Source organism: Penicillium mononematosum, assembly GCF_028829835.1.
Source record: "Penicillium mononematosum strain IBT 11891 chromosome Unknown utg000002l:1.0-8112719.0:1.0-8118358.0, whole genome shotgun sequence".
In the NCBI taxonomy this organism is placed as follows: domain Eukaryota; kingdom Fungi; phylum Ascomycota; class Eurotiomycetes; order Eurotiales; family Aspergillaceae; genus Penicillium; species Penicillium mononematosum.
In genome coordinates, this window is record NW_026643272.1 from 2427304 (window position 1) to 2441362 (window position 14059).

The following is a 14059-nucleotide window of genomic DNA, read 5'->3' on the forward strand; positions in this document are numbered from 1 at the left end:
TCGTTTTATTCGATTCATCCCGTCAACGCGGGTGATTCACAATCCGTATCCACAGGAGCAGCGATACTAGTCCAGATTCGTACGTCGGTTATGTATTTTATCTACCGTGCATTGTTGCCGCTGCAGTCCCACAATGTGATATTTACAGGGCCAATTGCAATTTTAATGTCTCGAAGAAGACAAACTAAGGTCATGTGTGCAAATTACATAGGGCGGGATATGATTATCTTCCGGTGAAGAAGACACATATGTATCCAATAAAATGGACCCGCGCTGATCGTCAAGATTACTGAAAATCTTCATGTAGTTTGACCTGACCATAGACAAGGAAATTCAACCCAATACTCTGAAACTGGATAATCTAACGGTTTCAAAATAGAAGATACCAATTAAAGCAAGGTAACATTGTATGGGGACTGAACCATATACTACTTTTGGCCATGATCGCCCAAGTGGATTGCGATGCTATTGTGGAGTGTCCTACAATGGCAGCAAAGTTACTACTATAGCGCCCACAGGATAACAGTAAGCCTGCATCTGCAGGTCAGCTAGCTCCAATTTTTTATCCTGCTACATATTAGTCAAGATAGCCGGTCGAACGTCCTGGACATGGGGACCAAAACAGCTATTTTCAGGTAAACTACAGCCTAGCGTGTGAGATCGAGGTGCAAGCAGGGACACAGTACTTCGTACTCGATATCCCATCGAGGTTTAAGGGTGGGAAAACTGTCCCACGCATCTTGGAGAACATTTCCAGGTACTAGATGTAGACCAATGCTCCAGATATTGAGGGCAAGGCCTGGGGTAGAGGGGACAAATGGAAATCCGAAGCCAAGGATAACCCACTGATTCCACTATCGGCGTAAATGTACATTGTATTTGGGTTAGTCGGATAGTTAGTTAAAGAAGCTCAGTTTAATTAACCCAGGTAAACAAATGGGACTAATAAGAGTGATATTAGGGGTCCACAGGTCCGTTGAAGTGGCTTTTCCCCTACGGACTACAGTGTGGCGCCCCTACCCCCTCCTTTACGGTTGGCTCCTGTTGGCTGTAAATTTTCACTCAAGTGGAATGCAATTTCCTTTTGCATTTTGGACATCTCTACTCCGTACAGAATAGAAGACTAGCCTGTCTATGGAAGTGAACCTTAAACACACCCAGGACTATCTATCTACAGAGCAAGGGTTGACTTGCCACGAGTGCTGATTTAAGCTAGACATAGACGTGCATACGGAGTAGCCACGTACAGAGCCCATCAAGAAAAGTGGTTTGCACTCGTTAGCGCGTCAGTTAGCTGAAGTTCCTAGTCATCTAGGTACCTGCGCTTTGTCGGGGTCCGCTTGGCCCACGACGACATTCTCAATCCCAATGAAGCTATCAAAGACGCGGCATTTCCCGCTGGAAGAAGATTATTTACTTCTTTAGTGACGCCTGCCTAGCTCAGTAAGCTCTTGTGGCTTTGACACCATCTTTCATATACTAGGGTAAGTTTAGCTCTACTACTGACCCGGTCCTTCAAGGCACTCTAACTACGTTGCATGCCACCATGGTTCCCGTGCCTTACCCCCGGGATATGCCTAGCCCTATTTTTACTTAAAACGTCTCGCCACATGGTGGCCGATAGCTCTATCCGACCACTTAAGGATCTTCGATTGCTGATCACTAAAGTCCTGTTATATACTGGAAGAAAACCAATATGGGCTCAACAACCAACCCATTGCGAATCCTAAACCATTATGCAAGACGATTGTAATGCTCTGCAATAAGGGGAGCACAGTCATCATTTGCCAATGGTTACTATATGTCACCTACAACATTGATGTGCAACTACCATGCCTCACTCGCCAACCTACTATAATTGTGGGGGTATATCGGTTGAAACAGTGGGGAGTCGAACACCTTTTTCTCCTAGACTTGACAGACCCTTGCCCACATTTACCTTGGAATGGTAGTACATGTTGAAGAGGGCCTGGTGTGATTCTAGTCATACATTTGGCCTAAGCACAAAGATAAAGAAACCGATTGGACATAGCCTAAACACATTCCCGGTCAAGAGCGTTTGACTGTTCGTTACTTTGATTCCGATGGCCATTATTATACGCTGAATACTTGAATTTGGCTATGGTTTATAGTGTTGCATGTCTCTGATTATATATTTTTCGTGAACATCGACAGAATTATGTATGCCACCGCTTCGATTTGCCACGGGCCTCGGGATGCAGCTAAACTTCAACCGTCATTCACTATCGGCTACCTACTTAGCCAAATGTATGGCTATCTATTTATCCCGCAAGCTTTGCGGATGGGATGGAATGGAAGTGGAAACCAATGCACAGCAGTAAAACATATTCTCCACATATGCATCTCATGGATGAAGGGAGTTTGTATAATGACAGTGGAAGTCTTTGGAGAGAAATTGGTACATGATGCAAGTTATTGATATTCCAATGACCCTTCAGCATTTAGAACCGAAAGGCAATGAAGAAAATGAAGAAAGTGCAGCATCTATATCAGTCTTGCGTGTTTCTAACCCCTATTTGCAGACAGAGAAGGTGAACGTTATCAAATCTCGCTCTATTCCTCATCAGTACCGGAAAGTAGAGGTGCTGAAGCGATGAAATGTTCTTTATTTGTCATATGGATCTTTGGTAAAATATATTAGTGACAACCGAACATCAAAGGTGACCCGAATATCATGCTTTCTCCACGGACTATCCATGGAGGAGTAGACGTGAAGTGGGAGAAGTGAAGTAACTAGTGTCGCGTGTCCGGGGATCTAGTCACCGCCTTGGACCTACTCACCGCCTTCGCTGCCTTCGCGCTCAATCCGCAACTCCGACAATGTTCAACCCAAACCTCGAGGCACTGGACATTGATCAAGCTGGAATCGACGTTCTGTATGTTCAAGGGAGCATTTCAGATCGTTCACTTCTCATAACCACCGAACAAGAACCCTTGGCGAAGACATTGGACCAGTCCCCATCTCTTCGATCGGCGGTGGGATCGCGCCGACCTTCAACCCCGTGAGAATTCAACAGTCAACACAAGACCACCGACAACACTCTCCCAGTTGCAAAAGTGGGATCGCGCAGAGTGTAAAAACCCAGAAAGGCCATCTGCAAGACTCTACACCCTCGATGCAATCCACATGATGTCTCCGGCAGTCTCAGTGGAACTTATATCGGTTTAGTTTTGCCCGCGCTATCTTCGCTCGCATATTTGAACCTCGCAAGAGCCCACACAAGCTTTATTTTCTCACAGATACGAACTGGAATTAGTACGGAGCTATTGTCGCGAGCCAGTGCACAATATACATTTCCCCTCCACTTGTGACAGCTATGGCGGAGATGGAGGCGACCGCCAGCGCAAACCACGTGAACGGCTCCGCGGGCACAAAGTCCACAACCAACCCCTACGAAACCAACCCTGATCGCATTCCCAGTGATGACCCGTTTCTTTCCCAGAGCGCGCAGTATGGTCGCTACACACCCCGCGCCGACGATTTCACCCCTCGCTTCATGAACTGGTATCAGTCTGACCCGGCCGTGAATGCGTTCTGGGAGAAGGTCGCGCAGCAATACTGTACCCCGGAATACTCACTCAATCTTTCAGGACCGAGGGAGGCATTCGCGGCTGGGAGCATAATTATTCGGGTCGATCGCGAACTGGCCGATGGAGCGGCGGCTGAGAGATACTCATCTGCTAATGCGAATGAACTGTTAGCGGCGCAGAAGGCAGAGGATCCGCTCAGAGAGATTGGAGTTGCAGTGCCCGTGGTATACTTTTGTGGGACGATCGAGGGGAGGAACGTGACAATCGAGTCTCGCATTGCGGGCGTCTCCCTGGAAGTCGCATGGAGGTACCTCGACACGGAGCAGATCGAGGTTTTCAAAAACCAGTGTCGCCAGATCCTCCAACGGCTCGGAACAATCGATCCTCCCCCAGACGAACCGTCCTATGTATGCCGTGAACTCAATTCCCAAAACCCGCCCTCCGTCGAACCTCGCGAACGAGATATCCTATTCACAGACAAAACCAAGGAGGAACTACTATCGTTGACACACAACAACTTCATTCCGAAAAATATCATTGTGCAGGATAACCGGGTGGTGGGGCTTGCTGGCTGGCGACAATGCGGGTATTTTGGCACTATCAGAGCTAAGAAGGTCCACCGCCTCTTCAGGGATCTTGAGCCTGCGCCTCAAGATGGGGTGGCTAGTTCCGAGAAGAGTGTGACTTGGACCGACCTCTATGATGATGCCTACGACCGCAGTAAGGGCCCTCCGCTGGTCGCCAACCAAGATACACCCCTGCCCTCAGTCAAAACCGAACCGACAAGCTCTACCCTCGACAAATTCCCAGCTAGCGACGACTTGGACACAAATTCACTAGGTCTCGATGGCACGGGCGACTACGCGACGTCCAAAACAGTGGCGAACCTCAAGCACGGGCTGACATCAAGAGCATCATCGTCCGACCGGTCCTCCCCAGCAAATTCTGTCAAACCAGCAAATAAAAAGCCCGCGACAAGCACTGCCAAAAAAGGAACTGCGAAGAAGCCTGCCGCCAAGAAGCGCAAGGTGAATGACCCTGACGCAGACAGTGTTGATGGGCGGCGGTCCAACACACCAGTCTCCCGGGCTAGCAAAACACCCGCCAAGAAGCAAAATTCTGCCTCGATAGCAGGGTCGCCACCTCCCGAGGAGAAGAAAAAGCCACAAAAGAAGAAGAAAGCGCCCAAACAAACTACCGCCCAGGAAAATGACGACTCTGACAGCTTTGATGAAAATGCGATCTTCTGTATCTGCCGCCGACCTGATAACCATACGTGGATGATCGGGTGCGATGGTGACTGTGATGACTGGTACCATGGGAAATGCGTCAATATCGATCCTCGAGATGCGGATTTGATCGAGCGGTATATCTGTAAGTGTCAATAAAGACAACTCTATTTCCAAAACTAACTTCAAAACACCAGGCCCGAAGTGCGCAAGTGAAGGAAAGGGATGCACAACATGGAAACCGATGTGCCGGCTGCTCGAGTGTCGGAAACCGGCGCGCGTCAAAACGAAGCCCCCCAGCAAATACTGCTGCGATGACCATGGCCGCGAATTCATGCGTCGACAAGCTCGGCAACTTAAACAGCGTGCCGGTCAGACGAACGGTCTTTTCGAAGACCTGGGTAGCATGGGTGGCATTCTTACGGCTGGAGACTTGAAAGCTGCCATTATGGGTGTGGCGTCTACACAAGAGTTCCGAAAGCTCGGAGATCGCATCATCTCCCCGCCACCACAGGTAGACGAGAAAGAAAAGGCTGGAGTCAAGATCGAATCAAAGCCGCAGAGTGGCAGGTGGTTAGGAGTCGACGTCCATGCCAATGGCATGAAATACTCGCCCGATGAGATTGCGAGGATCGAAAAGCTGCGCACACAGCGCGACGAGCTCCTTCATCGCAAGGAGATGCTTGCTGCACGCACAACGTTCGTCTCGCTTCTCAAGCCACGCGCCAAGGGCGTAGTAGAGAAGCTGAAGCAGCACGAGCCGAAGGGCGGATGGAAAGACATCTGTGGATTTGACTCGCGGCTCTCGTGGTCCGATGAAGAATTCGATGAATGGAGACTCTCCGACGCTGGAAAGAAAGCTCTTGCGGAAGGAACAGCCGAAGCTTTGGCTGTGGGCTCCTCGGCTGGTACCGATGCAGACGGGGACACGGCGATGAACGGTGACGGTGATGACGATATTGCATACTGGACGCGTGGTGTCTGCACTAAGAAGCGGTGCGAGAGACACAAGCAGTGGGTCAAAGTGCAGCAGCAGGATATTCTCTTTGAGGAGGAAACGGCAGAGCAGGACCTCGCCAAGTGTGAGGAGGAAGCTCGGTCTGTGGTGGAACGCGGTGTGATGAGACGATGGGCCGAGACGGATAACCAGGCTTGAATGCCGAATGGATTTTCTCAAGTCTTCCATGGCCAGTCGGACTCCGCAAAACAAAAGCTTGATACCCCTTGATTGCGGAGAGGCGAAAAAAAAGCTCATGGACTGGAGTTCGTATTTTGCTGATTTTAATATAGCAGGATGGTAGTGGCTGGGATTTTTTTTTAGCCAATTGCATACAAAGCGGCGCTTTGCAGGGTGGATCTGTCATGTTTAAGATTATTTTTGTAAGAGTATGGATAGTTGCATCGAGATCGATCAAGGTCATCTTTTTCTGACAGCGGCATTATGGCAAATGGTATACCATTATTGCTCGTTCCATATTCCCCATTTGCCTAGACTCGTACCAACTCGATCTTTGATCACTTCGACTATCTGAGCTCCTCTCAAATCAGAAAGCAACAGATGGGTATCGATGCCTTGGTCTAACGTCTTCATGAGCAAGGTAGGGAACAGGGAGGGTATATCCGAATGGAAGATGGAGTGGATGCCATCTTCGAGCGGCTGCCTCGCAGCACCATGTCCATGTGTAGTAGTGTTTCCTGTCGATGATTGATTCTTATCCCACTCTGGATTCATGGTCCCCAGTCCATTGGTATTGACAAGAATGATGGAGAGATGGGAGGCATGTACACGAGACAGACGAGTCAAGGTGCGGAGTGTAGCTGTCAGAACGGCTGCACCCCGGGCCGGGTTCGACGCTCGAATTACTCCTTCGGTTAGGGTATCGAGGCCGGCAACAATGAGGACAATGGGTTTGTGGGTGGATGGGCTTGCGTCGGTCGGTTTTATCTGTTGTTCTCTGTTTTCTTGGATCTCGTGCAGCGATTCCGAGACCTTACCGATGGCCTGTGCGGCATTCGTGAAGTTGTGTACAGGAAGTAACTGCACAGAGTCCAGTTTACGGATTGCATCATCTCTTGATAGACCGGGCTGCTGATGGGAAGAGGACTGCAGCTCATTGAGTAGAGTCCTTGGGGCAAAGGCCTCGAAACTTCGGGGGTGGATAATGAATGCGCTCGGTTCAGATGATGGATGGATACTCCGTAGTTGATTTATGAGAAGATATCGAGGAATCTATGGTAATATTAGTCTCGTTCACAATGTACAGTGAGTGGTATTGAGTCAGTCATACCTGTGCGATGTATTCGTTGCTTTCGTTGCTTCTCATTCGCAGCCTGGAGAAGCCGAGGACAACCCCGCACCGAAAGACTGCTTCGTTGGATGACTGAATACCCTGTTTCCAATCATTTTTAAGATTCCAGTCATTTTTGGCGGGTGTCTCATTTGAAGGAGCCGCATTTTCCGTTGACTCTGACTGTCGGAGTAGAGAATCAGCAAGGACCGGGAATGCAGGCTCCGCTGAGTAAATATTCGGCGCGCTTGCCATCTCCGTATACGAAGCCTCGTCCAGTTACTATGGATATGGTATCAGGATATAAATACAAGAAGCGAAGAGCGATGGTGGAGACAAAAGCGGAAGTGGGTATCCCCGATTTGGTCTAGCCTCACCCACGAGCTGCCCTCAGTTTGATCGCCTCTATGTTGTACTTGAACGTTCAAGTCGGAATATTGTTTGATATTGCTCTCGCTTATGGAATAAAAATTGCACATATGACGAAAATAGATGGGAAACAAGATGCTAAAGATACATTTATGCGGAAACCTTGGTCAACCTCGCCTCCACACCCCACGCCCATCATGTACCCAGCCCCCATTTCCGATGGCCTCGTCCAAAATGGCCAACAGATCCTGCCGTATGGGCTCCACGTGCAGGTCGCCGCACCTAAACTCTTTCAAGCAGGGTAGATTATTCACAGTATACCCAACCAGAGAGTACGAGGTTGCGAGTTCCATCCACGGATCATTAGGATCCATTGACCCCCGTTGTTCAAGCTCGGTAATATGGTTATCTTGAGCAGGAGCCAGCTGCACGTCAAGTCGCTGCAGACGACGCATCCTCACGACAGCATCCAGTACAAGTTGAGAGTGATTGTAAAATGGAAACACAGCCGTGTAGGAAAAGTATGTGAGGCCGCGTAAGAGAGCTGGCAGGTCGATTGGGCGTTGAAGCGTACGGGTTGATCCGCGCATTCCATTTGTACCCCATTCTGCAAGGACGGAAGGGACACAGGAAAGGAAATACTCGTAGTGGTTGTATGCTTTCAGAGAAGATGACTCGTTAAAGGTCATCGATGTCCAGGGTCGTGAGGCTAGAAGACTAGTACAAGTCTCCAGGTCAGGCAGTTGGGATGGGTCACGAGGCTTGCACTCTCGTTCCAAAAGTAAGATCTGCAGGGGCATATCAAATGCCCAATGGTGCCCATCATTGATCGGGGTAGCTAGAGTGTTGCCAATGAAGACTGGCGGCCCTATTACTAGAACACGGCGAGGGTCTAGATAGCGAAGGACTCGGCGCCACCAAAACGGGTCGACCTGACCATCTGGGGTTTGATCCGCAATTGCAACGACAGATGTCACATATGCACAAAGATCCGACTTGGCCATAAAAGAGTAGAAGTCTGGTTCGTCATGCAGATTGAGCCGGACATGAGTAAACAGTTGAGGCCGTACAAGTTGAAATAGGCGCCGTGAGCACAGTTGGAGATGCTTGAGGTCCTTTGTTGGAGACTGGGTGAGTTGCAGACTGGGTGCATGGTGTAATTGTCCAAATGACGGTGGCTCTGTGGATAAGTAGGAGATAATCTGGTCTAGGAGCTCATTGGGGAGGAGCTCCAATGGAGACGCTGGCACAGACATGGCAAATTGCTCATGTCTAGAGCCTCGCCCCACATTCCTATGTCAATTGGATATCCAGTTCTTTGCCCAATATGACAGTACCTAGGTATACTAGATGGAAGTAGTCGTCGGCTGAGGGAATGAAAGTGAAGTGCCGGCTTCCCCACTCCAATCGATGCAGGTGTGGCTCCACTGAATTCTTTGTAATCGGTGACTCAGCGGGTGGTCTTTCCAAGGTTCCAATGGTTTTTACACAATGAGAGTTATTGTGTGTGAGCTCTGTTAAAAGAAAAGGAAGAAGGATTAGACACAAATAGATACAATAACAAGAGACTACACCTCGGGAATGTATAATAGCGGGCAACCTGGTCCGTGCACTCTAATAGATTCGAGATATGTCCGAGGATACACAGTACATTTGCAGTATTATGACAATTATTAGATGGATTATTAGAATAATGTGGGAGAATTTCACTGTTCCATTGCCAAGGACCCCCCCCGCATTGTATGGATTATCCTGTACCAACTTACCTCCATATAGGCTCTTTAATATGTATGCTAGATGAACAATTGCTTGATATGGTCCCACATACAGTCCACATACAGTCTACCCCAAACAAGGAGATCAACAAGTAAACTACAAATAGGAAGCCGCAGGCCAAGTCGAATCAGCCAAAAATGTGGAGAGCCTCTGCGTTGTGTGGGGCAATGCCTATCACGGCGGGATACGTTGTAGAGCTCGGATGGGATGGCAATGCAATGCCATGCCCCTCTTTTGAATTACCCGTTTCCCAAATTCCCTTTCTTCTCACATTTACTTGTTCAGTAGGTCGCCAGGGAAGATACTGTCGGACCTTTATAGAAACAACGCTCACTCTCGCAGTCAATCTATATACTCCGTTCACAATGACTCCTCAACTTCACCAACGTCCCCCTTTCCGTGCAGAGCACTTGGGCTCTCTCTTGCGTCCAGACCAGCTTCTGGAAACCAAATTCGCCTTCGAGGCTGGCAAGATCCCCGAGTCGCAACTGACCGCTTCCGAAGACAAGGAGATCAACGCCATCGTTGAGACCCAGAAGAAGATTGGCTACGCTGCTATGTCTGACGGCGAGTACCGTCGTCACAGTAAGAGATCCAGAGAGCTTTTAAATGAGTCACATTGACAGATATAGTGTTCTGGGGTACTTTCTTCCCCGGCTTGGACGGGTTCGAGGAGGTCAACAACGTCGACGTGGATGACTTCCGTCCCTATGCCCCCGATATCGCCGCATTTTTGGAGGCCGGCCACAAGCCCGGTGAGAGCGTTATCTGTACCGGCAAGATCAAGCATGTTGGTAGCACCTACGTTGACCAGTTCAAGTACCTCGCCAGCCAAGTCCCTGCCGACGAGGTCGGAAACCTGAAAATCACTCTTGCAGCTCCGAACTGGTACCACCTGCGCTACCGTGAGGGCAAGGCTTACCCCAAGTCTGTATACACCAACGATGAGGATTATTTCGGCGACATCGCCAAGGCCTACCAAGCCGAGCTTCAGATCCTGTATGAAGCCGGCTGCCGTAACGTCCAATTCGACGACCCCAACCTGGCTTGTAAGATGTTCCCATGCAGCCAATATCGATTGACTAAACTAACCTTTCACTCAGACTTCTGCTCTGATAAGTTCCTCACTGGCTTCAAGGAGGACCCTCTGAATGTGTACTCCGCCGACACCATGTTCGAGAAGTATATCAAGCAGTACAACGACTGCTTCGCGAACCTGCCGGCGGATATGCACGTCGGCGTACACCTTTGCCGTGGTAACTTTGTCGGCAGTCGCCACTTCTCCGAGGGCGGCTATGACCGAATCGCTATCAAGCTCTTCCAAGAGCTAAACGTCCACACCTACTACCTCGAGTACGACACCCCCCGCGCCGGTGGTTTCGAGCCCCTCAAGTTCCTGCCCACCCACAAGAATGTCATCCTGGGTGTTGTCACTAGCAAGTTTGCTAAGCTTGAGGATAAGGAAGAGATGAAGAAGCGGGTCATTGATGCTGCTAAGTTCATCGCTGAGGGCAACAACATCTCCCTGGATGCTGCACTTAACCAGGTCGGTGTTAGTCCGCAGTGTGGCTTTGCTTCCCATCGGGAGGGTAATGCTATCGACTGGGATGGCATGATCAACAAACTGCAGTTGGTCCGTGATATTGCCAATGATATCTGGCCTAACCAGGCTTAAACTTGGCGATGAGTCGTAAACAATAAAGTTTCTTTTTGGATTTTAATGTTCTGATCGAGTATACCATTCTCCTCTTTACTGTCAAGGGATGTGACAGGGCTTGCAATTTTGGTATTACACGGTTTTTTTCTTTTTTTTAACTAGATACTTCGCACGAAGGTTATGACATTTGTTGGAATGAGCACATGTCTTTTATTTTGAACGTAGTCAACGAGCTTCTTTGCAGTCCACTTGTCTTCTCTCCTCTCATCGCAGTGTATGAATCAACAACGAACGGTCTGTCTGCTGACATGAGACAAGAGACGCAGCACTAGCCTTTTGGCTTCCTCAAACAGCCTGCATCAAGGACTTTGCGACTTCAAGCTTTTGTTGCATAACAATTTTCTCCTTAACCAGCCTAGCGATAACACGCACAGTCCACCCCTGGCAATTCTCCGTAACAGACTTCCGATTCTCTGCTTGTGGAGGAGGTTCCTGCTCCGCAGCCCATTTCACCAGCTTCGCCGCCCTAGCCTGATCCTCGGACACAACAGCCAGGCAGTAGACATTGGAAGTGAGTCCAGTGTCCACGACATTGATTTTGTCAGTGGACGGGTCGTATTTCATATTCTCTGCATCTCCGGTGACTTGGTAGACATAGCCGTACTCAGGCTCGTTCTCGTCGGCAAGAAAGAGTGCCCAATGGTTCGGTTCTCTGGGGATTGTTCTTCTTGGACGAGATAGAGATAGAGATTGGGGTTTTCGGCGGGTGGCTTCATCTCCTCCGGGTTAGAAGTGTCCTCGGTCCACTCTTGTGCATCCCTCTTCCTGAAGTATGTACGTCCATCAACTTGGCACACTTCTCTGAAACCCCTTGTCGTGATGACAGTCCCTGGTGGTGGAAAGTCGCTCATCGTCTAGGAGTATCAGGAATCAGTATACTTTTTGGGTATGCCTGTTACCCGGGATACCTGCCGTAATACCGTAATACCTGTGGTAGAGAGACAATTTAAGGTGAGGTTCTTGACAAACTTGGGTTTTGTTAGTGGAAATAATGGCCTGCGTCAGATGACGAAACCAATCAAACGGATCAAATGTGCAGGGATCTCTGTTTGGGCTCTTTATCGCATTTCTACGTCATTCAGGCACTGCTACTGAAGAGATATCACTTGCTAATTACAAGACAGGAGACCGAAAGGCCTCGATATAAACAACATTCTCTTTAATGTTGATTTAGGACAACTTATACGTGACTATTTTGAGCTACTGGAAATCCCTGGACATAGCAATTCAGCTCAATTTAGTATGCTAGTCAAATATGTATTTCCCACCGGAGTAACAAGACGAACGGGTTACTCCGCCGGTCCCTTCGATGTTGCCCTCCTTGACAGAGGAGGCCTTGTGGGTGTGGATGTTCTCGACTTTATAGCGCGGCTCGTCGTCTATGGAGTTACGGCCCCCCCCATACAATCACGAACGATTCCAACGCTTCTGCTGGTTCTGGATTCTGGTCCTAGTATATTTTGTTAGATGGTTCGTTTTTGGACATGTATGTTACAGAAAAGGGGGCATCGTACCGCCGACCGGTGTGTACTTGACTCTGTCTCCTTTTTTGTAGCGAAACATTGCTGATGTTGGAGTAAATGGAGATAGTGGTAGTGGTGCTGTCAGGCGCTGGAGTGGTGTAGTTGAATATCTTGACGAGTTGAGTATGGCAGTCTTTCAGTATTGTAGATAGAATCTCTTGCAAGAGTCCACCCTAAACTATCATTCTATTTATATTTGCCCATGACGGGGAACAAACTCCGCTGTCGTCATATTGAGGTAGCGGGAGAAACAAGCTGACTGGGTTGGAATTGATCCATGGCTATATGGATATCTGGATCTAATGCGGAGGTTGGCTCCGTGGAAACAATGAGACTCGGATTTCAACAAGCGCTTTAATCAGAAGTATGTCATTTGTTTCAATTTTCTATAACCAATGCCAGAACTTGTCTGTCTCCTCTGGAGCCAATTATGTGCATAAGCGCATCCACAATTGACCGTGTAAAAACAATAACAACGCTGGGAGAGCACAATGGAATTAGAGTATTAAATTGGACCCAACAAGCCCATATAAGAACAGAGGGGATATCATAGAAGTGAAGATAAACAATGGGAAAAAAAAACGAGATAACTAAGGCCAACAGAAAGAAAATACCGAGGAAACAAAAGCCCAAATGCTGCGTCGTCTTGTCATCAAAACACGGACATGAAGAGAAAATAGCAAAACACTTGATAATGCGAGATGTTGTACAACGAAGCTGCTTCAGGAGCGCCTCTCGAAATCACAGCGGTGCATCTTATTTCTGGGGCTGGGTCTTGACATTGTTTGAGAGCCAAGCCTAGCAAGAGGATATCAAGGTTAGACGGCAAATTTCCCAAGTAGATAGGTTAGGGATACGACTTACAAGTCCCTCGAAAATACCTGTTCCATCTGTTGCAACACTGGGCGCAACATACCACAGCTTGTCCTTGAGCTTAGTCAATTGAAGCTGCTGAGTAATTTCCTCCGGGCTCAAGTCTAGAAGTGGGTCAGCGGACGGGTCCATCGAATTCCAGGAACAGGAGATACGCACGGCCAGGAACATCTTGCTTGTTGGCGAACACCAGAAGCAGAGCATCCTTCATTTCACGGTCGTTGATGATCTTGTGCAGCTCCGAGCGAGCCTCCTCCACACGGGCGGTGTCGCTGGAGTCAACCACGAAGATCAATCCTTGTGTACCGGAGTAATAATGTCTCCAAAGGGGTCGGATCTTGTCCTGACCACCGACATCCCAGACGTTGAACTTGACGTTCTTGTAGGTCACACTCTCGACGTTGAATCCGACGGTGGGGATGGTAGTCACGTCCTGGTTGCTGAGTTTAAGTTTGTAAAGAATTGCTGGCAGGAATGTTAGCCAATCTTGACCGAGTTCTAGAGTAAGGTCCAAGGGATCATACTCGTTTTTCCAGCAGCATCCAAACCCAACATGAGGATACGCATTTCCTTGGTCCCGAAGATCTTCCCCATCATCTTAGATACTTGTACACCCATTTTTGCGGGATTTGACGCGGTGTCGGATGTGTTCAGGAGCTGTTTGGAGGAATATCAACAATTGCGACCCGCGTATGAATTGCGAGCTTGAGAGAGAGAATGAGAGACACTAGA

The 14059-nt window shown here is 48.7% G+C and overlaps 6 protein-coding genes across 6 annotated transcripts; 3 read left to right on the top strand and 3 right to left on the bottom strand.

Moving 5' to 3' along the window:
• Positions 1-2841: 2841 nt before the first annotated feature.
• N7519_002684 (uncharacterized protein) lies at positions 2842-3027 on the top strand (the record flags this gene model as incomplete). The annotated part of the gene is made up of 1 exon (XM_057289462.1): positions 2842-3027. The coding sequence occupies one exon, from the start codon at positions 2842-2844 to the stop codon at positions 3025-3027; it is 186 nt and encodes a 61-aa protein (XP_057150664.1).
• A 311-nt stretch (positions 3028-3338) lies between these two features.
• Positions 3339-5937, top strand: N7519_002685 (putative PHD transcription factor; the record flags this gene model as incomplete). Its single annotated transcript, XM_057289463.1, has 2 exons — positions 3339-4926; positions 4979-5937. 2 exons carry the CDS (start codon positions 3339-3341, stop codon positions 5935-5937), a joined length of 2547 nt encoding a protein of 848 aa, XP_057150665.1.
• A 303-nt stretch (positions 5938-6240) lies between these two features.
• On the bottom strand, positions 6241-8694 carry N7519_002686 (F-box domain protein; the record flags this gene model as incomplete). The annotated part of the gene is made up of 3 exons (XM_057289464.1): positions 6241-7011; positions 7070-7252; positions 7642-8694. The coding sequence occupies 3 exons, from the start codon at positions 8692-8694 to the stop codon at positions 6241-6243; spliced, it is 2007 nt and encodes a 668-aa protein (XP_057150666.1).
• An 885-nt stretch (positions 8695-9579) lies between these two features.
• Positions 9580-10889, top strand: N7519_002687 (cobalamin-independent methionine synthase II family protein; the record flags this gene model as incomplete). Its single annotated transcript, XM_057289465.1, has 3 exons — positions 9580-9799; positions 9847-10263; positions 10318-10889. The coding sequence occupies 3 exons, from the start codon at positions 9580-9582 to the stop codon at positions 10887-10889; spliced, it is 1209 nt and encodes a 402-aa protein (XP_057150667.1).
• Positions 10890-11216: 327 nt separating this feature from the next.
• N7519_002688 (uncharacterized protein) lies at positions 11217-11782 on the bottom strand (the record flags this gene model as incomplete). The annotated part of the gene is made up of 2 exons (XM_057289466.1): positions 11217-11546; positions 11606-11782. 2 exons carry the CDS (start codon positions 11780-11782, stop codon positions 11217-11219), a joined length of 507 nt encoding a protein of 168 aa, XP_057150668.1.
• Positions 11783-13210: 1428 nt separating this feature from the next.
• Positions 13211-13945, bottom strand: N7519_002689 (ADP-ribosylation factor family protein; the record flags this gene model as incomplete). The annotated part of the gene is made up of 4 exons (XM_057289467.1): positions 13211-13252; positions 13319-13431; positions 13487-13792; positions 13852-13945. 4 exons carry the CDS (start codon positions 13943-13945, stop codon positions 13211-13213), a joined length of 555 nt encoding a protein of 184 aa, XP_057150669.1.
• Between the last annotated feature and the right edge of the window lie 114 nt (positions 13946-14059).